The following is a 23,401-nucleotide window of genomic DNA, read 5'->3' on the forward strand; positions in this document are numbered from 1 at the left end:
GGGGCGCCTGGGTGGCTCAGTTGTTAAGCAGCTGCCTTCAGCTCAGGTCATGATCCCAGGGTCCACATCAGGCTCCCTGCTCAGTGGGAGGCCTGCTTCTCCCTCTCCCACTTCCCCTGCTTGTGTTCCCTCTCCTGCTGTCTCTCTCTGTCAAATAAATAAATAAAATCTTAAAAAAAATTTTTTTTTTAAATAGGGCTCCTGGGTGGCTCAGTGGGTTAAGCCTCTGCCTTTGGCTCAGGTCATGATCTCAGCGTCCTGGGATGGAGTCCCGCGTCGGGCTCTCTGCTCAGCAGAGAGCCTGCTTCCCACTCTCTCTCTGCCTGCCTCTCTTGCCTACTTGTGATTCCTCTCTCTGTGTGTTAAATAAATAAAATCTTAAAGAAAAAAATAAATAAAACAATCCAATTTTAACATAAGTAAATAAAATTGGTACAGCTGTATGATAGAATACATTTTTATCAAAAATAGTGAGCCAAAAAAATTAGTGAGGCACATCTTCTATAAGTACTCTGCAAGACATAAAAAATGCAAAGTGTAGCAAATTATGTATCTAGTGTGTAACTTTTAAATGTATGTGTTATTACTGGATTGATATTTTCTAGAAAGGAATACAAAAAATTACAGTTGCTACCTTGAAAAGCAGAACTAAAATCAGGGGAGAGAGGAGAATTTTTCCTTTTATATACTTCTGTATTAGTTGAACTATTTTTTACCATATGCATATATGCATATTTACAGTATGCATATTCCTTTTAGTGAAAGAATAATTATGTGTGCATATGACTACAAGTGCTTTTATAGAGTTTTAGAAAATCGTTATAACCTGAAGTCAAGAGAAATGGGCCACATTCTTGATTATAGCAAGGATTCATCACAAACCAGTTTGGTTCTCCTGTAAGTCTTGACTCCATCTCCGCCTTTTTCTTTCTCTTTTTTATTTCTTTTCTTGATTGTCAAAGAAGGGCTGTGGAGAAATTCTCAGAGCAGGCATTCAGGGCTCATTTTCTTACAGGATAAAGGAAGACAAATGGATGAATATTCAAGTGGGAGATATAATAAAACTAAAAAATAATCAGCCTGTCACGGTGAGTACCTCTTTGGGCTGTGGCTTTTTCTTTTTTGACTTGAGTGAGTACAAAGGAACACTTTTAGCACTGCTGCGGCCACTGCTTTTGGTGACCTCTCTCTGCCTCACTTTGCATCCAGAGATTAACAGCTCCTGTGGTAAGAAGCTTGTTTTTGTCTGTCTCTCACCATAGCTACAGATAAAGAATGACTTGTTTGGGCGGGGGGGGGGGGGGGGGGGGGGGGGGGGGCTGTATGTGGTAGCAGCAGAGGGTCCTAGACAAAGAGAAAAAACCAAGTGTCTATAAAATTTTTAGGATGAATATCTGTTCATGAGGTAATTGCTTTTGTCACACTGTAATATTAAAAGTCTGCCTTCCTGCTTTCCTTACCTTCTCTGACTTTTCTGACCACAGGCTGATGTGCTATTACTCTCTAGCAGTGAGCCCTATGGTCTGACATATATAGAAACAGCAGAACTGGATGGGTAAGTGTCCCTTCCTGATAGTCATTTAAGACAATTGAGCCACCTTAATATCTCACTGAGGGAGAGCATGATGCAGAGAATGAATTTTTTTCTCAGATGCAAGCGCCAAATATGCTAGAAATATCCAGATAAGCGAAAAGAGAAGGCCAGGCCCTTGGGACCTCAAGTCTAAGACTGAGCTCCTAACAGCAATAATCAAGCATCCACTGGGTGCAGAATCTGAACAAATAAACTCTATATTCTCCATCTCTAAACTGGAGACACTCTGGCTATATTCAGTAATGCTGAGTGATAGGAAAGAGGTGAATAGAACTGTAAAATTTCAGAAATTTTTTTTAAGAGTTCCATAGTTTCCAGTGGGAGTTAAGGAGGTGGGGAGGATGAGCATGGGAGCAATTATTTACTGATAAAATACCGTGTTCTATAAAGGATTTAAGGTAGAGATTAATTAACATGCAAAAGCTAAGGTCTTAGGAAGATAGAGGCCATCTTCAGAGAGCTTGTCCTATAGGGTTTTCTATCGATTGCATTCTTACAACTATTCCTCTTGGTGCTCACAAGCTTTTTGAAATGTGGCTTCCATTTTTGTTTCTGTCTCTATGCATTCCTGTATCAACAAATGGTTAACTGGGATTCCTTCATGTGTCCTATAACTATTTATGATATGAGGAGTATGTTTACTTGGAAGTGTGCAGCAGTCTTACCAAGACCTGCTCCTTATTCTTGAAGGGAGCAGGTGCCACCTTCAGGTTGTTTTGTGATGTCTCTTCAGCTTGATCAAGAGCACCTGACCAGCACGATTTCATGGATTGGTTGAAGTAGAGGTGGTGTGTTGTAGGGAATGAGAGCAGGGAGAGGGGACTGTGGGCTAACACTTGGCTTCCTTGTGGAGCCATCTACCTCAATACTGACCTTGAGAGAGAAGAGTAGATGTGACTCTCACAGCTCAAACCTGTAGCCCAAGCTTTACTGGCAGTATCTGTATTCTAAAATCCCATGACCTAGTGGGAGAAACTGGACCCCTGCTGCTGTTGTGCATGTGTCCTGTGCTCTGGTGACTCTGTGCCATTTGCTTTAGTGAAACCAACCTGAAAGTGAAGCAGTCCATCTCAATTACCAGTAACTTGGAAGATAACCTGGGGCTGCTGTCTGCTTTTGATGGTGAGTTAGGAAGTAGGTTTGCGCCCCCCAACATGTTTATCAGTAGAGGACTGGTTAAATAAAGTACAGTAACTTAACTAACTTCATAACTTACTAAACAATACGCAAGTTGATATTTTTTTTTAAAGATTTTATTTATTTATTTGACAGAGAGAGATCACAAGTAGGCAGAGAGGCAGGCAGAGAGAGAGGAAGGGAAGCAGGCTCCCTGCTGAGCAGAGAGCCCGATGAGGGACTCGATCCCAGGACCCCGAGATCATGACCTGAGCCGAAGGCAGCGGCTTAACCCACTGAGCCACTCAGGCGCCCCGCAAGTTGATATTTTTTACATGGAAAAAAATATTCAGAACATATCATTAAGTGAAAAAAAAAACTATTAAAGAGTCAACTCTGCATAGTGTATATAACATAAGCTTGTTGGGGCGCCTGGGTGGCTCAGTGGGTTAAAGCCTCTGCCTTCAGCTCAGGTCATGATCTCAGGGTCCTGGGATTGAGCCCCGCATCGCATGGCATCACATCGGGGCTCTCTGCTCAGCAGGGAGACTGCTTCCTCCTCTGTCTCTCTCTCTGCCGGCCTCTCTGCCTACTTGTGATCTCTGTCTGTCAAGTAAAAAAATAAAATCTTAAATAAATAAATAACATAAGCTTGTTTTTTGAGGCATATATGTTTACAAGTACATCTATAGAAAACTTGGAAGGAAGTACTTCAAAAGAATAATAGCACTTATCTCCAGGCAATTTTACTTTCTCCTTTCTCCTCCTTAGTATTGTATATGTATTTACAAAAGACATATATTACTTCAGTAATCAGGAAAAAAACCAAATTATTTCCACTTTGAGAAAAATACTAGATTTGCTTTAAGTAGTTTTTAATTTCTTCAGATTCAGAGATCATATGATCTGTCAGTACTGATGGTGATAAGTTATCACGTGGGTTTTTCTCTCTCTGGATGACCCATGTCACATACAGAATTACTCATCTTTGGTGCCCAGAAATCTTTGTCTGCCTTTCTAAAGGAAGCTAGTGAGAAGTGGGCAGCAGCTGAGAGAGGATAGGAAAAAGATGTGTATGTATTTTGAAAGAGAGGTATTCTTTCCTCTTTTCTATTAAGCCTGCTGTTAGGAAAGGCCTAAGATTACAGAGCCTGGACTCTTACTCCTTCATTTTTCTTCAGGAAAAGTGAGGTGTGAGTCTCCCAATAACAAGTTGGACAAATTCACAGGAATACTGACTTTTAAGGGAAAAAACTACACCCTGGACCATGACAAGCTGCTACTCCGAGGCTGCATCATCAGGAATACAGATTGGTGCTATGGCTTGGTGATTTACACTGGTACGTCTCCTGAGAGTCACAGTCAGACCCCAAACTGCTATACTCCATTCATGATCAATTTATGAGCACTCAGTTTCCAGGATGTAAATATGGGACTCAGATGTACATACACCATGGCTTTGAGACAAACAGAAAGGGAGGTAGATAAATGGGTAGATGAGTGGATGGAATATTTAAGAAAAACCTTTCTTCTTAGAAAAAGAAAAAAAAAAGGCACCCCCCCCCCCCCCCCCCCCCCCCGCCTAAGAAATGAGCTGCCAACATTATCAGCTCGGCCTTTTTAAAGGAAGTCTTTGTGTTCTAATACCATAAAGCACTTATGAGTCTTTCTAATCATATCTGGACACAGGAGAAGATTAACATATAGAAAGAGTACACATGGAATTACCATGTGAGAGGGGAACATATGAAAGAAGAGTGTATATATGTGGATTACTCCCAGGAGAGAATACACACGGTGCTCACTATGGAGAAGAATACAAAATGTAAGGATTCAAGCCACAGAAAAGGCACATGTGAATCATTATCAGTGGCCCCTTCTCAGATGTCATTTAGAACCATAATCCCTTATACCTGGTGAAGGTTTTTTGGTGGATTTTAATGTGTTTGGGAAGATGGAGGAAGCTTCTGCGCCACCCTGTGCCCTTAGGGATAATGGGCATTGGTGACAATGGGCATTGATGACAACAACCATAGTAAAAGGATGGGGATCACTGAAGAAAGCATCAAGGAAGATTTACCACGGTGAATATTCAACTCATAGCTCCCCTTCTAAAGAATTCACCCTTAGACAGGGGGATCTTAGATGTCTCACTTTTAGAGAAAATAATGAGATCCAAACCCTAGAGAGAAGCTTGAGAGTCTAGGGAGGCCTTGGTGGAACTTTTTTCATTAGTTCTTGAGTTATAGTGACAGCTTCTAGGCTAACTAACTCCAAACTCAAAAGATTTGAAGTACACTTATTTTCTTCACTGTACTTCAGCAGCTACTCCTACACATCGCCATTCAGAAAAAGCTCATTTTTTCAGCAAAGGGTTTCTCTCTAAAGCAATGGCAGTGAGGTTGCCAACCAACACAAATTTAGCGCAAACCAAAAATTGACTCTTCGTTTAAATGTTAGTGAAAAGTCTCTTGGAGCTTTGGGAAACTGAGAGCAAAGGAGAACTGATAACACTTAAAAACATCTTGAAGGGGTGCCTGGGTGGTTCAGTGGGTTGGGCCTCTGCATTTGGCTCAGGTCATGATCTCAGGGTCCCGGGATTGAGCCCCACATTGAGCCCCGCATCGGGCTCTCTGTTCAGCAGGGGGCCTGCTTCTCCCTCCTCTTCTGCCTGCTTCTCTGCCTACTTGTGATTTCTCTCTCTCTGTCTCTGTCAAATAAATAAAGAAAATCTTTTTAAAAAAGAAAAAAAAACCATCTTGAAGTATTCAGTGCAGAATTTAGTTGCTGTTCCTGCTACATGGTTCCCAGGTTCTACTGTGATCTCCACATCCTTCTTGAAACATGAGGTAGGGTCATTCTTTCTAAGGACCCTTGGAAGATCCTGTTCCTTGTAGCTTCCAGGCTCTGAGACAAACTTCTCATGACTTTAGGCCCTTCATGAAATGCCTTAGCTTATGCCCTGTATTCTCAGTGTCTGCCCACATTATTAGGGAAGTTCCAGCTCCCTCATCTATAAACATTAATGAAATTCCTTTATTAGAGTACATGTAAAAATAATCAGGTGGTAAAAACCAGAGAAATTGCTGCTTATACTTTCTTTTAAACCTCTTACGTTTTATGTGCAGCCATATTTCTGGTCAGTAATACCCAACTGTAGTCCCATTGGCCACTAAAACTCTTTACTTATACTTACCATCTGCCTATTGTGAAGAAATATAGTCTTTCTCAGCCCCAGAAAAGCCCCAGCTTCCACCTCAGAAGAAATCACTGCCATTGCCTTTTCTGTTCTTCCTTTCCCAATTAGAAACTTGAAATAGAGCCTGGCCCAGTAGAGGGTTTCATCAAAAGAAGGTGGAGAGCTCCTTATCAAAAAATCTCTTTTCTAAGCTAAATAAACCAGACGATGATGATGATAAGTTTGTGGCTCCTAGTGTTGAATTACTGTATTGTACACCCGAAATTAATATAACACTGCTTGTTAAGTTATAGGAATTAAAATTAAAACTTAAAAAACAAAAAAACCTGGGGCTCCTATTCTGACTTAACCCATCTATGGAAGATTAGACTGCCTAAGGTGCTGCAAAAAAAGGGGTTAACATTGATGTATTTTGCAGAAATAGTTGGGATTATTCTTAGAAACAAAATGTGCATTTTTTTTAGTTATTGGCACCAACTGCAAGCATTTCTCCAAACCTACATTATCCCCTGCCATTGGTGAGAGGTTTGATTAGGTGATCAGAAATGTATATTTCAATCCATTTTCAATCCTCTGAGTATATTCAATGATTCTAAGAGCTGGTCTCCCTGTTTCACTTAGGACCAGACACCAAATTAATGCAGAACTGTGGAAAGTCTACCTTTAAGCGGACACACATGGACCATCTCTTGAATGTCCTTGTGCTCTGGGTAAGTTAAAGACATTTTTTTTGCTTCTTTACAAATAGACATGCTTTCCTTCCTTTCATGGCAGTAGCTGGCATTTCCCACTGATTTTAGTTGTTTGAAAAACTCAAGCGGTTTTGGGTACGCTATTTCCTAATACCAGAAGCAGAAAAGAACAGAGCTGGTTGACAAGGGAGTCTCTCTCTAGTTTACACCTCTGTTGTAGACAACAGTCACAATTTGTTTAAGATTTCGTGCTCTGATTAGTGATTCTGGGATGGACCAAGGACCCTGCTTTAGACACTGACACATTTTTATCTCCTCATAGCCTGTATCACTCATGAGCACTTTAAGAAAACTTTACTTAGACTAATAGAACACCTTACTTAACACTGGATGATTTTCAAACTGTTTCCTTAGAAGAGTCTAAGGTCTGTCCTAGGGAGGATTGAAAAGATCAAGTGAGTTTTGTTCTGGCCCCCTCATCCTGATATTCTACTTCAAGAAGAGCAGCTTGATATTTATCTGTTCTATAAAATTTCAGTTGGAATATAGATTCTGCTGCTAAGAAATGAAATTTGAAAAGCACTCAACAGACAATAATATCTTTGGTAACAGAAACTTAAAGATTTATTTCTGTGCTACCCTATACAGGTTACCTTCATTCTTATTAGATATAGACTTGTTTGCATAACAGCAATTTCAGTGGTGCCTATACTTAATTCAATGACTTTTCATTTTTATTTTTACTCTATTGCTTGGACTGAAAATTCAAAAATGTCTTTTCTTTCTGTATATCTCTTTAATATCTGAATGATAAACTGCCTCTTCTCCCTTATTAATTATGGGAAATATCACTGTTTTTTCCCTAAATCCTCTGGATTTAGTAAATGGGGTTTTAGAAAATTAGGAAAGTTCATTTGGCTTTGAGACCAGAAGCTAGTATACACTCTTTTTCTTTCTATTGTCTGCATAGCTTTCAGCAATCGAAACAAAATGACATTTCTTATTTTCTTGATGAGGAAGACAGTCACATTTGAGAATTCAGGAAGATGACATAGGTAAATACGCCTCTGACAATATTAGGAACATGTATTTTTAGGTACTAAGTTAGGTCATTTAGCCTAGACTTATTTTCAAAACAAGATGTCTCCCATATGCCCAGGAAGGTTCACCTACTTATTTACCTATCTGAAGGTCAGTGACAATACTTGACATCTGTTAGAGGGACAAGTCCTGTTTAAAAGGCAGATTGCCACATATGAAGAAATTTTAAAACTAAAAAGCAAACCCCATAAGCTTCTGGAGAAGAATAAACGGTCATATACCAGGATCAAAAATTAGAATACCATTAACCTTCTCAACAGCAACAGCAGAAGATAAATCTCAATGCCTTCAAAGGTGTGTGAGAAAATTACTTGTAACCTGTAATTCTAAATCTAGGGAAACTATTGATAAAATTCAAGTATAAAGAAATATCCATATTGTAAAGCCTCAAAAAAATTGATTCATTCATTATGTCTCTCCTCTTAGGAAGCTCCTAGTATGTATACTTAAGCAAAACAAGAAAGTAAACGAAGAAAAAAGATTATAGAAGCCCGAAAACATGGGGACAAGTGAAAGGGAGTCCTAGGAAGATAGGTGAATAGCAAGCCTAGAGAACTCCAGTGCAGATTAGAGCAGGAGTATTGAGGTACCTGCGGTGAGGGTCTCCAGAGAGAGAGAATGTAGTTCTCTGCTCAGGTTCTCACAAGATAGAGGCAGCAGAGAGTCAGTGAAAATGCTGGGGGCAGCTAAGCTGGCAGAGTAGTTGCTATAAATTCCTATATTTCTATGGTCATTCATGCAATCTTTCCTTCAGAAAGTATGAAATATTATCTGGCCTACTGCATTCTGTTTTGGGCATCCAGTTTAAGAAGAACATTGAGATGCTTAATGAAATGACTGTAAAGAAGTACAAATGGGAAGTAAATACCTAACAGCCCTGACAGGGGATGAACCATCAGCAGACCCAAGGTGTTGAGTTTTTGGAAGGCAGAAAGTAGATCGATGATATTGATAGATAAACCAGAGTAGTAAAAGCTTCAATGCAAATGCATTCTTCTTGATAGAGCTTGGTAATAGCTCCAAGCTAGCATCAGCAGGTATGGAGAACAGAAGTGGTAGGTGGGATAATGATTGGGATGGTTAATTTTAAAACTGCCCATAAAACAACGTGGGCAACAATTGGCCCTCTGTACCACCCTGCCACCCCTATAGCATGTATATAGCAATAACAAATGTATTTGCCTTCCAGTCTCAGACAAGAGAACTGCTTTCTAAGGAAATTTAACAACCTTTCTCAGAGCGCTAGTGCCTCAATGTGGGTATCACATCACTTTAGAGTAAAACTCATTTTAAATTCAAGGGGCAGGGTACCTGGGTGGCTCAGTTGGTTATGATTTTGGCTCAGGTCATGATCTCATGGATCCTGGGATCAAGCTCTGCAGCAGGCTTCTCACTTAGCAGGGAGTCTGCTTGGGATTCTCTCTCTCTCCCTTTGCTCCTCCCCAACACATGCGCACACACTCTCTTGTTCTCTCTCAAATAAATAAATAGCATAACTCACGTAGGCAGGCAGGTAGGTAGGTAGGTAGTTATGGGGCTTAAATGTGCTTGCATGCTCCTTGTGCACCTGAAGGTGAGCTCCGTCAATAACACATACTGCCTACCTACACAAAACACATGCTTCCATGTTCCCATTCAGGAGAGTGGCCTACTGGGGAAACAAAATTAACCAAAAGAAACCAAATCAAATGAATAACTGACCCCAGAAAAGACACAATTCAGAGAAAGGAAAAGAACTTCCAAAAATTCTTATTACTATTCTTAGAAGACACAATTGCATAAATAAAGTAAGAATAGGGTTGCTAAAAAATGGAAAAAGAAAAAAGCAATCCAAGAGCAATAGAAAAGAATTTCGAGAAGTAAAAATAGCTGAAATTTAAAAAGCCAATAAAAGGACTGAAATAAAGAGTCAAAGGACTCTCCAATAAAAAGGTAAAGAGATAAAATGTATGAGATAAATACTTCTTTTTAATAGAGAGCCAAACCAGTAGCCCCCAAATTCATCTACCAGGAGTATCAGGAAGAGAAAATGGAGGGGACAACATTGTCAAGAAATAATAAAAGAATATTTCCTAGAATTCAAAAAGGATATGAGTTTCAGATCTAAAGTGTCCAATAAGCATCATGAATTTTAGAGCTTCAAGGGTATAGAGAAGTCCCTCAAAATTTTCACAAGGATAAGAATAAGATACCAACCAAAAATTGAGAATTAGGTTGGTACCAGATTTCCTACCCATACAACTGGGTCCTAGAAATTAGTAGGATCATCCCTTCGAAGGTCTTAATGAAAGTTATTTTGACCCAGAAATCTATACCCAGGAAAACTACAAATCAAGTGAAAAAACAAACCTGTTACTATCTTAAGACTTTTACCCTTCATGTCAAGGCCTGCCCCAGATCTTTGCATGGCTTGCTTCTTGTTCATAGTTCAATGCCACCTTTTCAAAGAAGCCTCTTTTCTGTCTAAAGTAGTCACTCCCACCAAGACCTTCTTTATTCTGTTAACCTGTTTTATTTTCATCATAGCACTTAGCACTAGTTAATTTTTTTTTAACTTCCTATCTCTTGGTCACCTATCTCCACAGCAGTGTAAACTCTTTGAGAGTAAAGATGTTGTCCTTTTTTTTTACTACTTCATCTTCAGTCCCTAGAACTATGCCTGATACATAACAGAGCTTTACTATTCTTTGTTGAGTTCATGAAGAAAATGAATGAATCTCTGAGCTACCAAATTATGAACCTCTAAGGTAGAGATTAGGTCATATTCATCTCTATATTCTTGGAAGTGCCTTGCACAAAATAATGCTCAGGAAGTACCTTTTGAATGGTTACTAAATGAGGAAATGTTTTTTGAATTAGCTAGGTTCTTGTCAGCGCTGTAGTTTTGTTTATATGGTATTTATTGCCAGGAGATTGTTAATGTAATTAGATGTAACGCACTCTCAGTTCTTGAAGCTACAGCACAAATCTTACCTGGTTTAAACACTTCATTTTCTTCATTTTTGGAAATGTTTCTTAGGGGAAAATCTGGCAGATACAAAAAGCATATTTAGCAAAATTGCTTCCTGATGAGTCCACAACTGAGCTGGAGTTTGATCCCCTCTCTCTCCCCAGGGACCAGAGCTCACAGTGACACTGCGTTCTAAATCCCACACTATTAAGTAAGAGTGTGTCTATTGAGTAAAGAAGCAGAGTGTTTGAAATTTGAGTGGTGCCAGACATCTAGAATATATTTTGGGGGTAAGGAACAATGAAAAGTGTAGATGTGAAGGTCAAAGGACCAAGGAATACTTTTTGTTTACAGCTGCCTGTGAAACCTGGGAGCTCCCCTGTGACAGGGACATCCTTAGTAGTTCTCTGTTAGTTTTGTCAGCAGTGACAAAATTGAGTATCTCTGAGTGTTTACTGGTACTACATTTGTGAAATGGAATGCTGTCTGCTCTTCTTGGATCTGACTGGCTCTGATAATAAACAAGCAACCTGGGGGTTTGTAGCCACAACCAATTTCTTATTTGTTTCTAACTGTAGAAAAGAAGCAAGATGAAGTGTTAGAGACTACATACCAATAAACTCCATCACAATAAGAGCACAGAACATCTGCAAGGGCTTAGAAAGCCTTGGGATAGCAGGAAAAGTTCTGGGAATGAGGAAAGAGCAGACTGTGTCCTGCCCCTACAGGCCTCACACTGAAGGGGAAGCTCTGCCCTATGGAATTTGGTCTCATAGAGGTAATTTTCCTTTCTGGTGGCTTAATCTGAGCAGAAAGATCTGGCCCTGGGGGACTCATGGTCTCACAGTAGAGGCAGGTCACATCACTAGAAATCATGGGTAATTCTCCGTTATCCAGGCAACAGAGATGGAGTATGTTGAAGTTCCCCTGTAATATTTTCCCACAGCTTTGAAAGAAATAATTAATTTAATAATTTATAACAAATAAACAAATTATAAATAAATCTCTATTTATAAATAATAATTTATTCTTTTACCTTCCCCATTTTCTCTCCCACTGGAGCTGATGAAATAGTGCCAAATATGGACTCAAATTTAATGCTGGCCACATAGATTATCCAAAAAGGAAGGTGGGACCAATAGAATTCATCATTGAGGTTTGATCTGAATAATGAGGATAGCCTTGTGTTCACATTGAAGAGAAGGAGAAAGAAATAGGAATAAGATTGAGAAGAAACGGTTTTATAGCCCCAGAGAGACCATCACAAAGAGCTCAGCTACTCAGTATGAATCTGCGTTTGACTAGAAATAAAAGCAGGTTTTAATTTTTTTTTTCACTCTTCCTCTGTTTGGTTCTCCCCCATCCCATTATGCATTCAACACTAAAATCTCAAATATTGAATGACACTAAGGATTTACTTTTAATTTTTAAGTGATAAAAGTATTGTGGTTTTGTGTTTAAATAATATCCTTTAGAGGTATATATTAAACAGATAAAATTATATAATGTGAGAAATTTGCTTAAAAGGGGAAGAGGAGGGTGCCTGGGTGGCTCAGTGGGTTAAGCCTCTGCCTTCGGCTCAGGTCATGATCTCAGGGTCCTGGGATGGAGTCCCACATTGGGCTCTCTGCTCTCTCTCAGCGGGGAGCCTGCTTCTCCCCCCTCATCTCTCTCTGCCTGCCTCTCTGCCTACTTGTGATCTCTATCAAATAAATAAATAAAATATTTTTAAAAATTTTTTTAAGAAAAGGGGAAGAGGGGGGCGCCTGGGTGGCTCAGTGGGTTAAAGCCTCTGCCTTCAGCTCAGGTCATGATCTCAGGGTCCTGGGATCGAGCCCCGCGTTGGGCTCTCTGCTCTGCGAGGAGCCTGCTTCCCTCTCTCTCTGCCTGCCTCTCTGCCTACTTGTGATCTCTCTCTCTGTCAAATAAATAAATAAATAAATCTTAAAAAAAAAAAAAAGAAAAAGAAAAAAGAAAAGGGGAAGAGGAAGTTTAAATGAAGTAAGACTGGCAATGAATTGATAGTTATTGAAACTGAGTGATGGGTACATAGGTATTCATTATACTATTTATATAACTTAATATATATTTGAAATTTTTCATAATAGAAAATGTTTTTAAATCTCATTTTCTGAGAATGGTCTCAGTTAGACCTACTCCTTCTGCCTTTTATACATTTGTCTTCAAAGACTTTCCCCTCAAAAACAAGTACTTTTCCCATCAGCAACTCAAAGATGAGAACTCCAGCCATCTAGCAGTGGGAATGTGTTGCTTTGAGCTAGTTACACTTTGTGACAAAGTGCACAGGTGTGAAGATCATTGAGTAGACTTAGAAATGGTTCAACAGTAACATCATATCTGTCTGCTCTAAATGTATGTGGGCATCTAACGTAAGTGGAATGTAAAATTGTACAACAACTTTGGAAAGCATTTAGCAGTTTCCTAAAAAGTTAAATATAAATTTACTGTAGGATCCAGCAAGTCCAATTCTAGACATTTACTAAGGAAATAAAAGCATATATCCATGTAAAATCTTGTACACACATATTTGGCACAGCTCTTTGCAATAGCCATAAACTGGAAAAACTCAAATGTCCAACAAATTAGTAAACAAATTGTGCAATATCCATACAATAGAAGGCTACTCAGCAATAAAAATAAATGAACCATCAGTAGATGCAAAAACATAAATAAATCTCAAAATAAAAAAATTATGCTGAGCAAAAGAAGCTGTCAAAAAAAACATATATGATTCCATTCACATAAAATTTTTTGATTTTTTTATCTTTAAGATATAATTGGCATGTAATGTTGTATGAGTTTAAGGTGTACTGTACAGTGATTTGATATATGCATATGTCAAATATATAGTGAAGTAATTGCCACAAGAAGGATAGTTAACACATTCATCACCTCACAGAGGTATAATTCTTTTGTTTGTTAGTTTGGTGGTAAGAACTTTGAAGATCTACTCTCTCAGCAACTTTCAAATATACAATACAGGATTGTTAGGCCTAGTCACCATGCTGTTCATTATGACTCCAGAACTTAAATATCTTATAACTGGAACTTTGTGCTCTTTGACCACCTTCACCCCACTCCTCCTCCCCTACCCTTAGCCCCTAGCAGTCACCAATCTGCTGTTTTTATGGGACTTTGTTTTTGTTTTAAATTCCACATATAGAGTATCAGAGTATTTATCTTTCTCTGACTTATTTCACTTAGCATAATGCCATCAAGGTTCATCCATGTTGTCACAAATAGCAGAACTTTCTTCTTTTCTATGGTTGACTAATATTCCTCTGTGTGTGTGTGTGTGTGTGTGTGTGTGTGTGTGTGTGTGTGTGTGTGTGTAACACATTTTCTTTATCTGTTCATCGGTCAGTAGACACTTAGGTGATTTCCATGTCTCGGCTTTTGTAAATAATGGCACAGTGAACATGGGGGTACAGATAACTCCTCAAGATAGTGATTTAATTTCCTTTGGACATATACTCAGAAGTGGAATTACTGGATTGTATGGTAGTTCTAGTTTTAATTTTCTCAGGAGCATCCAAACTGTTTTCATAGTGGCTGTACCAATTTACATTCCCATCAACAGTGTACATCCCCCCTAGTACGTGTTATCTTTTTTTTTTATTACAGCCATTCTAACATTCTTTAATTATAGCATTTCTAAGGTGACATCTCATTGTGGTTTTGATTTGCATTTCCCTGATAATTAGTGATGTTGAGTATCTTTTCACATACCTTTTGGGCATTTGAAATCTAAATATGAAACAAATATTTGAAACCTATTATTGGGGTGCCTGGATGGCTCAGTCGGTTAAATGCCTACCTTCAGCTCAGGTCATGATCTCAGGGTCCTGGGATGAAGCCCCATGTACAGCTCTCTGCAGTAAGAAGTCTGCTTCTCCTCCCTCGCTCCTCACCCCTCCTCACTTGTGTGTGCATATTCTCTCTCTCTTGCAAATAAATAAATAAAATCTTAAACGAAATTTAATTAAAAAATAAACCTCTTATCTATTTAGGTCCTTTGCCCTTTATTTAATCGAATTATTTGCTTTTTTGCTATTTGCTGTTGAGTTGCATGACTTCCATATGTATTTTGGATATTAACCTCTTATCAGATACACAATTTGCAAATATCTTCTTTCACTCCATAGATTGCCTTTTTATTTGTCAATTATTTCTTTTGTTGTGCAGAAGACTTTAATTTGATGTAATCCCACTTATTCATTTTTGCTTTTGTTGCTTGTGCTTTTGGTTGTCACATCCATAAAATCATTGCCAGACTGCTGTCAGAGAGCTTTTTCTGGGCTTTTTTCCTAGGAATTTTATGGTTTCAGGTCTTACATTTAAGTCTTTAATCCATTTTGAGTAAATTTTTGTGAGAGGTATAAGATAGGGGTCCAGTTTCACTCTTTTACATATGATTATCTAGTTTTTCCAGCACCATTTATTGAAGGGTCTGTCTTTTCTCCATTGAGTTTTCTTGCCTCCCTTGTCCAGTATCAGTTGGCCTTATGTGCATGGGTTTATTTCTGGACTCTTGACTCTGTTCCATTGGTGTATATGTCTGTGTTTATGCCAGTATCATACTGTTGCTTTTGTTTTTTGTTTTAAGCTTTTATTTATGTGACACGGCGGGGTGGTGGAGAGCAAGCTACAAGCAGAGATAGCGGCAGGCAGGGGAGAAGCAGGCTTCCCACTGAGCAAAGAGCCCGATGTGGGGGTTAATCTGGACACTGGGATCATGACCTGAGCCAAAGGTAGCTGCTTAACCAACTGAGGCACCCATACTGATTTGATTAGTATAGCTTTGTAATATAGTTTGAAATGAGGACATGTGATGCGTCTAGCTTAGTTTTCTTTCTCAAGATTACTTTGGCTATTCACAGTTTTTTAGGGTTCTATCAAAATTTTACGATTAGTTTTTCTCTATCTGTGGAAAAAAATGACATTGGAATCTTTATAGGCATTACATTGACTCTATAGATAGCTTTGGGTAGTATAGAATTTAACAATGTTTATTGTTCCAGTCCATGAACATAGAATATCTTTCCATTTATTTGTATCTTCACTTTCTTTCATTAGTGTCTAAATCCCAATTGATCACAATGTTTGATCCTTTAAATGTGTTGTTGAATTTGGTTTGCTAGTATTTTGTTGAGAAGTTTTGCATCTATATTCATCAAGGATATTGGCTTATTGCTTTTTTCTCTTGTAGTGTCCTTATCTGGCTTTGGTACAAGGGTAATGCTGGCCTTGTAAAATGAGTTCAGGAAGATTATCTCCTCTTCCCAAACTTCTTTTCTAAACATCATTCTCAAATTTGTCTTTTTTGCTTCCTTGTCCCTCTATACCCTTTTCTCTCTCAACCTGATGGCAGATTGAGCTAATTTGGAACCATGATCTTGCGTAGGAAGGTATCATCTTTAGGGGCATCTGGGTGGTGCAGTCAGTTAAGCGGCTGACTCTTGTTTTTGGCTCAGGTCATGATTTCAGGGTCATGAGATTGAGCCCCACATTGGGTTCCATGCTAGTTAGCAGCTTTTCTGTTTTTAATATCAAGTTTAATATACTTTTCTGTTTTTAATATCAAGTTCCTTATCTATTACTAAAAGAGAGGTTTTATAAATATTAAATTAAATAATATACATAAAGTACTCGGCACAGTTGCTGATACTTAATAAGTGTTTAATATAGTTTAGTTACTTTTTTTAAGATTTTATTTATTTATTTGACAGAGAGAGACACAGCGAGAGAGGGAACACAAGCAAGGGAGTGGGAGACGGAGAAGCAGGCTTCCCATGGAGCAGATCCTGGGATCATGACCTGCGCTGAAGGCAGATGCTTAACGACTGAGCCACCCAGGCTCCCCTACTTTAGTTACTTTTATTTCCCTTCAAAGTCCCAAAGATGCCTCCTGCTGGGCTTTTTTTTTCTGTCCTGGGTAGTACTGGTTAGAGCCTATGAACTATAGGGCCCCCCTCACCTCCAAGAAGAGAGAGAAGTTTGTTGAGAGATAAGTCTCCAAAAGGTAGATCTGAAGCAGCATATGTCTTGGACAAAATGTTAATTCTTTTTTTGATTTTTCAGATTTTCCTGTTTTTAGGCGGCATGTGTTTTATCCTAGCAATTGGGCATGGCATTTGGGAAAACAAAAAAGGCTACTACTTCCAGGATTTTCTACCATGGGAAGAATATGTGTCTTCATCAGTTGTCTCTGCCATCCTCACATTCTGGTCCTACTTCATTATTCTCAACACTATGGTGCCCATTTCCCTTTATGTCAGGTAGGCTTTTTTGACCACTTTGTGTTATAGGGGGAGGGAACTGACTTTTTACTTCCTGCTTAACTCACCAAATAGACTGTGAATGTTTAGAAAACATAGATTGCGTGCTCTTTAACTGTTTCCTTCCCACAGTACCCAGTGTACAAAACACTCTGAGAAATGTCTAGAGATAGGGGTGCCTGGGTGGCGCAGTCAGTTAAAAGACCAACATGGTTTCAGCTCCGGTTATGATTTCAGGGTCCTGAGATTGAGCCCCACATCTGGCTCCACACTCAATGTGGAGTAACCTTGGGATTCTCTCTCCCTCTCCCTGGCTCCCTTCTGCTTGTACTTCTCTTTCTCTCTCTCTCTCAAATAAATAAATAAATCTTAAAAAAAAAAAAAGATAAGAAACTGCCAAACTTCTTATCCAAGTGTTAAAAAAAAAAAATGTCTAGAGATTGTGTAAGTGCTTTCCATATCCAGAATACTGTGCTAGATACTATGTGAGTTATACAAAAGAAAACCGTCCCTACCCTCAAATGGCTTATAATGTAAATGGCTAGGGGCACCTCATTGGCTCAGTTGTTAAGCATCTGCCTTTGGCTCAGGTCATGATCCCAGAGTCCTGGGCTCCCTGCTCCATGGGGAGCCTGCTTCTCCCTCTCCCACTCCCCTGCTTGAGTTCCCTCTTTCGCTGTATCTCTCTCTGTCAAATAAATAAATGAAATCTTTTAAAAAAGACTAAGACATATAAACCCATACAATAATTAGAAAAAATGTACAGAAATTGGGTGATGCTAAAGCACAAGCCAGGGAGCCACAGTTAATCAATGAGATAGGTTCCAAATATTCATTTGTAAATCATTTAATCAGAACTCACATTCTGTTTTCCTATAGAAACAATGTGACAAATGGTAGATAGGTATAATTATGACCTAAATTCTGGTTTCTAAAAGTTGGTACAGAAAAGGATGTTTCCTCCTCCTTTGCATGGACAAAAATTTGAAATAGATAAAATAAATTTTTACTCTGATCTCCTTTTTCTGTTTTCATCATTCCCTTTCACAATATGCACCCAGACACATTTTCGTATCCTTCTTTCCAAGTTTCCTAAGCCCTGCACTGTGACAGTCCAACCTGAAAAGCACCTTAAGTGACAAAATTATCTTATTAATTTAATATTTATTGAGCACGTACTATGTGCCAAGCACTATAATAGGTGTTAGAAATAGAAGCATGAATAACAAGACAGCTGCTTCTCTAGATAAGCTTATAACATAGCCACGGAAACAGATATTTTAAAAATTATGGTACGGGGGCCCCTGGGTGGCTTTGTAGGTTAAGCGTCTGCCTCCAGCTCAGGTCATGATCCCAGGGTCCTGAAATGGAGTCCCGTATCAGGCTCTCCACTCAGCAGGAAGCCTGCTTCTCCCTCTGCCCTTCCCCCTGCTTCTGTTCCCTCTCTGAATGTGCTTCTCTCTGTCAAATAAATAAATAAAATCTTTTAAAAATTATGGTACAGTATAGAAAATGATGTAGTAGGAGTATGTATGGGGGTGCTGTAGGAGACTAGAAGAGGAATGGGTTGATTCTACTTGGAGAACCTTGGGGATTTCCAAAAAGTAACAATCAAATTGATACTTGAGAAAATAGTAGAATTCACCAAGTAAAAATAGCAAAACAATATTGCAAACAGAAAGATCAGTTTGTATGAAGGTTTGGTGTTTTTTAAAAGCTTGATCTAGTCAAAGAACAGTGAGTAGGCTAGGATAAAATGTTGGGTGGTAATTTAATATCAGATCCAAGAGAGCCTTAAATGCCAGGACAAGTAGTCTGGATTTTATCCTAAAAGCCAGAAAGATCTTTCTAAGGATAGAAATAATCTGATCAAATGTTTGGGTTTATAGAAATTGCTGTGTTGGTTAGTATGGCAAGGAAGGGAGGGATCAAGAGTCAGTGCATGAGGTCTAGTAGTCAATAATGCGGGCTAGAACCCTCTCACCTCACCTGAAATAAAAAAAATCCACATTGCTCAGTGCAGCTGTCTCTTAGAAGCAATCAAAACTAACACACATTAAGCATGAATGATGATAGGAAGGAGGCCCCTTAAAAATCTTAACTGTTTTAAAATGAAGATGCTTGTTAACCATAAAGAATCTATAATGTACCTGACTTGGAATAGAAGAGGAATGTGACAAAGGCAATAGGGAAAATTCAGATAAAGTAAGGAGGACACTATTAGGGTTGGCGGTGAGGGAGAAGCTACCCCACAGGCAGATTGGGTCTGCCTGGAAATTTATCAGGTCAGCTTCTATAATCAGCTGTTTCTAATTTTCAGACATCCTTCCCTTCTTATGTACAAAGAAGTTTCTGAGTGTTTCAAGTTTCTCTCTCTTCTTCACCATGGATTTACATGACAGTTACAGTAATCCTCTAATTTAACCTAGGCAGCCTTTTAGTAGTTAGTTCTTAATTCTGTCAGGCTTTGCATTACTGCAGAAATTCAAAATATTTTACTTTTCCTGGGTATGTTTTGGAAGAAGAAAGAATGAAAAGGGGTTATGCCTCAGCAAAATTAAGTATGTCTCATGTGGTAAAGCCCTGAATAATAATGGTCAAAATCAGAATTACATTGGGTTGGCTGGTGGGAAGAATCCTTCAAAATCCCTGGTAGGTTCCCAAGGAAGATACTCTGATTTTCAGGTCCTCACCCTGACCTATCATAGGACTGTTAAGAAGGAAACCAGGATGATGTATTTGATCTCTTCTGACCCAGGACCCTTCTTTTCTTGCTTTCTTCAGTGTTGAGATAATAAGATTGGGCAACAGTTGCTATATCAACTGGGATCGGAAGATGTATTATGCACCAAAGAACACACCAGCACAGGCTCGCACCACCACCCTTAATGAGGAACTTGGCCAGGTCAAATATGTGTTCTCCGACAAAACCGGAACCCTGACTCAGAACATCATGATTTTCAATAAGTGTTCTATTAATGGGATAATCTATGGTATGCATGCCTTCCTGCTTTCCCTGAGTCCTAGAGAAATTCTACCTTGCAAATTGTTTCCAAGAGTAATCTCCCTCTAAATCTATATGCCTCTGAAATTCACATTTACCTCTTAATCCTCAGCCTTCCCTATTTGCTAGGCAAAGATCCCCGACTCCATTTACCTGCTTACCAAAAAGCATTTATTTAACACCTAATAGAGGTAAACCATTGTGTTGGAAATTGGAAATACCAACATGTACAAGACTTAATCTCTGTCCTCAAGGTATTCCTGATGTCTTGAGAATGTCAGTTCACTCATACTAAATCAGACAGAGAAACCAGCATGTTGATGAAGCTGCTAATCTCCTGGTTCTACTTCAGACCAATAAGCAGGCTTGAGAGAAGCTATCAAAGGAACATAATGAATGCCACTGAATTGTACACTAAATAATAGTTAACATTTTATGTTACATGTATTTTACCACAACAAAACAATTTAAACCTTTCTTTAAAACCCTTGCCAAGGGGCACCTGGGTGGCTCAGTAAGTGCATCTGACTTCAGCTCAGGTCATGATCCCAGGGTCCTGGGATTGAGTCTCACGTCGGGCTCCCTGCTCTGCAGGGGGCCTGTTTCTCCCTCTCCCACTCACCCTGCTTGTGTTCCCTCTCTCGAGACAGTGAGTCTCTCTCTCTTTTATATAAATAAAAATATATAAATAAAATAAAACCCTTGCCAAGTCTCTGCTCTGTTTCCTCACCAACAGGTTGTGGCTATGACAAGAATGGACAGAAGGTAAAAGTCTCTGAGGTGAGTGATTGCAGCTCCCTGTGAAATGCATGTGGGAGCTAAGGCTGTGCTGCATAGCGACATTGTTGACACAAATTGGGAGTCCCTTAGCTCCTGAAATAGTAAAGCTTTTATTGACCCCATAATATCAGAAAGCATTGTACAAATGGCCTATGTTTATTTGAGGGGATTTGGGTTTGTGTTTTGTTTTGTTTTTTAAGATTTTATTTGTCAAAGAAAGAGAGAGAACGCAAGCAGGGGGTAGAGGAAGAAGCAGGCTCCCTGCTGAGCAAGGAGCCTGATGCAGGACTCGAACCCAGGACTCCAGGATCATGACCTGAGCTGAAGGCAGACACTTACCTGACTGAGCCACCCAGGCATCCCAAGAATTCCTTGCATTTTAAATATTCATATTTTATAGTTCAAATTCCCATTTGTTGATTAATTCTTTTTTGAAATCTGTGTTTTAAAATGAAAATACCTTTGTTTCTTTCTGTTTAAAAAACAATCTATGCTTACTATTAAAAAAAGTCCAAACTATACAGAAATGTATGAAGAAGAAAGTTAAAGTCACTCAATCCCTTATAGAAAACCAGTGTAAAATTTAGAGGTATACTCTTTCAGATATTTTTCATGTGTGTATATGCACACACATATACATCGAGATCTAATGATAGACATATGAATGGATGGATGGGAGGAAGGAAGGAAGGAGAAGAAAGAAAATAAGGAAGGAAAGAAAAGGAAGGGAAGAAGAAGCATTATAGCATATGTGCTATTTTCACCCTCCTTTTTATGCACTTGATGTATATTGTAGTCTTGTTTCCATGTCAGTAAATTTAGGTCTGCATCATCATTTTGAATGAGTCACATATCCAATAGTATTGGTGTACCTTAATTTATTTAAACAACCCCCTATTTTTATTCCATTTTATTTTGCTATTATAAATAATATTGGGGTAAGCAGCTTGGTACATACATTCTAGTCTCTTCTTCTGATAATTATTTCTTTAGAATAAAGTCCTAGAATTGAAATTGGCTGGTCAAAGTGTAGCCACATTTTTAATGCATTAATATTGCCATATTGTTCTCTAGATAGATTGCATCAATTTATAATCTCACCAAAGTATCTGAGAATTCTTTTCTTCCCATATCCATATCAGTACTGGGTATTAATCATCTTTTTTTTTTTTTTTTTTTTTTTTTTTTTTTTTTTTTTTAAGATTTTATTTGTTTATTTGACAGAGAGAGATCACAAGTAGACAGAGAGGCAGGCAGAGAGAGAGAGAGAGAGGGAAGCAGGCTCCCTGCTGAGCAGAGAGCCCGATGCGGGACTCGATCCCAGGACCCTGAGATCATGACCTGAGCCGAAGGCAGCGGCTTAACCCACTGAGCCACCCAGGCGCCCTATTAATCATCTTTTAATCTTTAGAAATTTAATTGGTAAAAAATGACATCTCATGTAATTTATCTTCCTCTGATTACTAATCAGATTGAATCATTTTTATGTGCTTATTTTCCTTCCCCTTCCCACTTTATTTCCTATTTATAATATTTTATGAGTCGCCTGTTCATACTCTTTGCCCTTTTTTTCTTATTTGAAAGCACTCTATATAGTAAAAACACCAACTCTTCCTTTGGCACGTACATTATAGTTACTTTCCCCATTTTTGTCTTTTGGGTTTTGTTTATCATTTTTTTCTGTGTAGAGGTTTCTAATGTGTGTGACCAAGTCTGTCAGTCTTTTTCCTTTATAGTTTTAGGATTTGTGATATACTTAATAGTCCTAACTCACACAATTATAAAAATATCTTCCTATTCATTCTTCCTATTTCTAGCTGGTTCATTTTGACTATTTTCTCAAGTATTAAATCTCAGTTTATGTTTATGGATTTGATTTTAAGCATCCCTTCATAGGGCTTTCTCTTTTACCTTCATGGTACTCCTTACCCTGTCCCTTTCCTTCTAGAACCAGTTCCAAACCCTTAGCCACTTGACTTATGTACCAAATAGCTAACTCCAGCTCCCAACTACTGCCTCATTCATATCTCTCCAAAAATATTGGGAATGGGAAAGAACATCTTTCTCCTCCCCCTCCTCCTCCTCCTTCTTCTTCTTCTTGTTCTTCTTCTTCCTCTTCCTCTCCTTGTTCTTGTTCTTCTTCCTCTTCCTCTTCTTCTTCTTCCTCCTCCTCCTCCTCTTCCTCCTCCTCTTCCTCCTCTTCCTTCCTCTTCTTGTTCTTCTTCTTCCTCTTCTTGTTCTTCTTCTTCTTCTTCCTCTTCTTCTTCTTCTTCTTCCTCTTCTTCTTCTTCTTCTTCCTCTTCTTCTTCTTCTTCCTCTTCTTCTTCTTCCCCTTCTTCTTCTTCTTCCTCTTCTTCTTCTTCTTCCTCTTCTTCTTCCTCCCCTTCTTCTTCTTCCCCTTCTTCTTCTTCTTCTTCTTCTTCTTCTTCTTCTTCTTCTTCTTCTTTCTTCTTTCTTCTTTCTTCTTTCTTCTTTCTTCTTTCTTCTGTTTTCAATCCTCTTCCAGGCACTCTGGTAATGACCTTGGCAATATAAATAAAGTTGTAGTTTGTAGGGAATACAAGCTGGTCAATGGGTGGCCACATTTTAAATGCATTTAATATTGCCATATTGCTCTCCAGATAGATTGCATCAATTAATAATCCCACCAAAGTATATGAGAATTC

The 23,401-nt window shown here is 38.7% G+C and overlaps 1 protein-coding gene across 5 annotated transcripts in view; it reads left to right on the plus strand.

Moving 5' to 3' along the window:
• Positions 1–23,401, plus strand: part of LOC125082826 (phospholipid-transporting ATPase FetA-like) — a 116,289-nt gene that overhangs the window by 68,302 nt on the left and 24,586 nt on the right. For all 5 annotated transcript variants that reach the window (XM_047698635.1, XM_047698636.1, XM_047698640.1 and 2 more), the window contains 8 exons: positions 1,016–1,088; positions 1,485–1,555; positions 2,634–2,716; positions 3,892–4,050; positions 6,531–6,619; positions 16,755–16,951; positions 19,736–19,944; positions 20,692–20,735. In XM_047698635.1, coding sequence (XP_047554591.1) covers positions 1,016–1,088; positions 1,485–1,555; positions 2,634–2,716; positions 3,892–4,050; positions 6,531–6,619; positions 16,755–16,951; positions 19,736–19,944; positions 20,692–20,735 — 925 coding nt within the window. The remainder of the gene's footprint in view (positions 1–1,015; positions 1,089–1,484; positions 1,556–2,633; positions 2,717–3,891; positions 4,051–6,530; positions 6,620–16,754; positions 16,952–19,735; positions 19,945–20,691; positions 20,736–23,401) is intronic.

The sequence above is a fragment of the Lutra lutra genome, chromosome 13 (assembly GCF_902655055.1).
Source record: "Lutra lutra chromosome 13, mLutLut1.2, whole genome shotgun sequence".
Taxonomy (NCBI): Eukaryota; Metazoa; Chordata; class Mammalia; order Carnivora; family Mustelidae; genus Lutra; species Lutra lutra.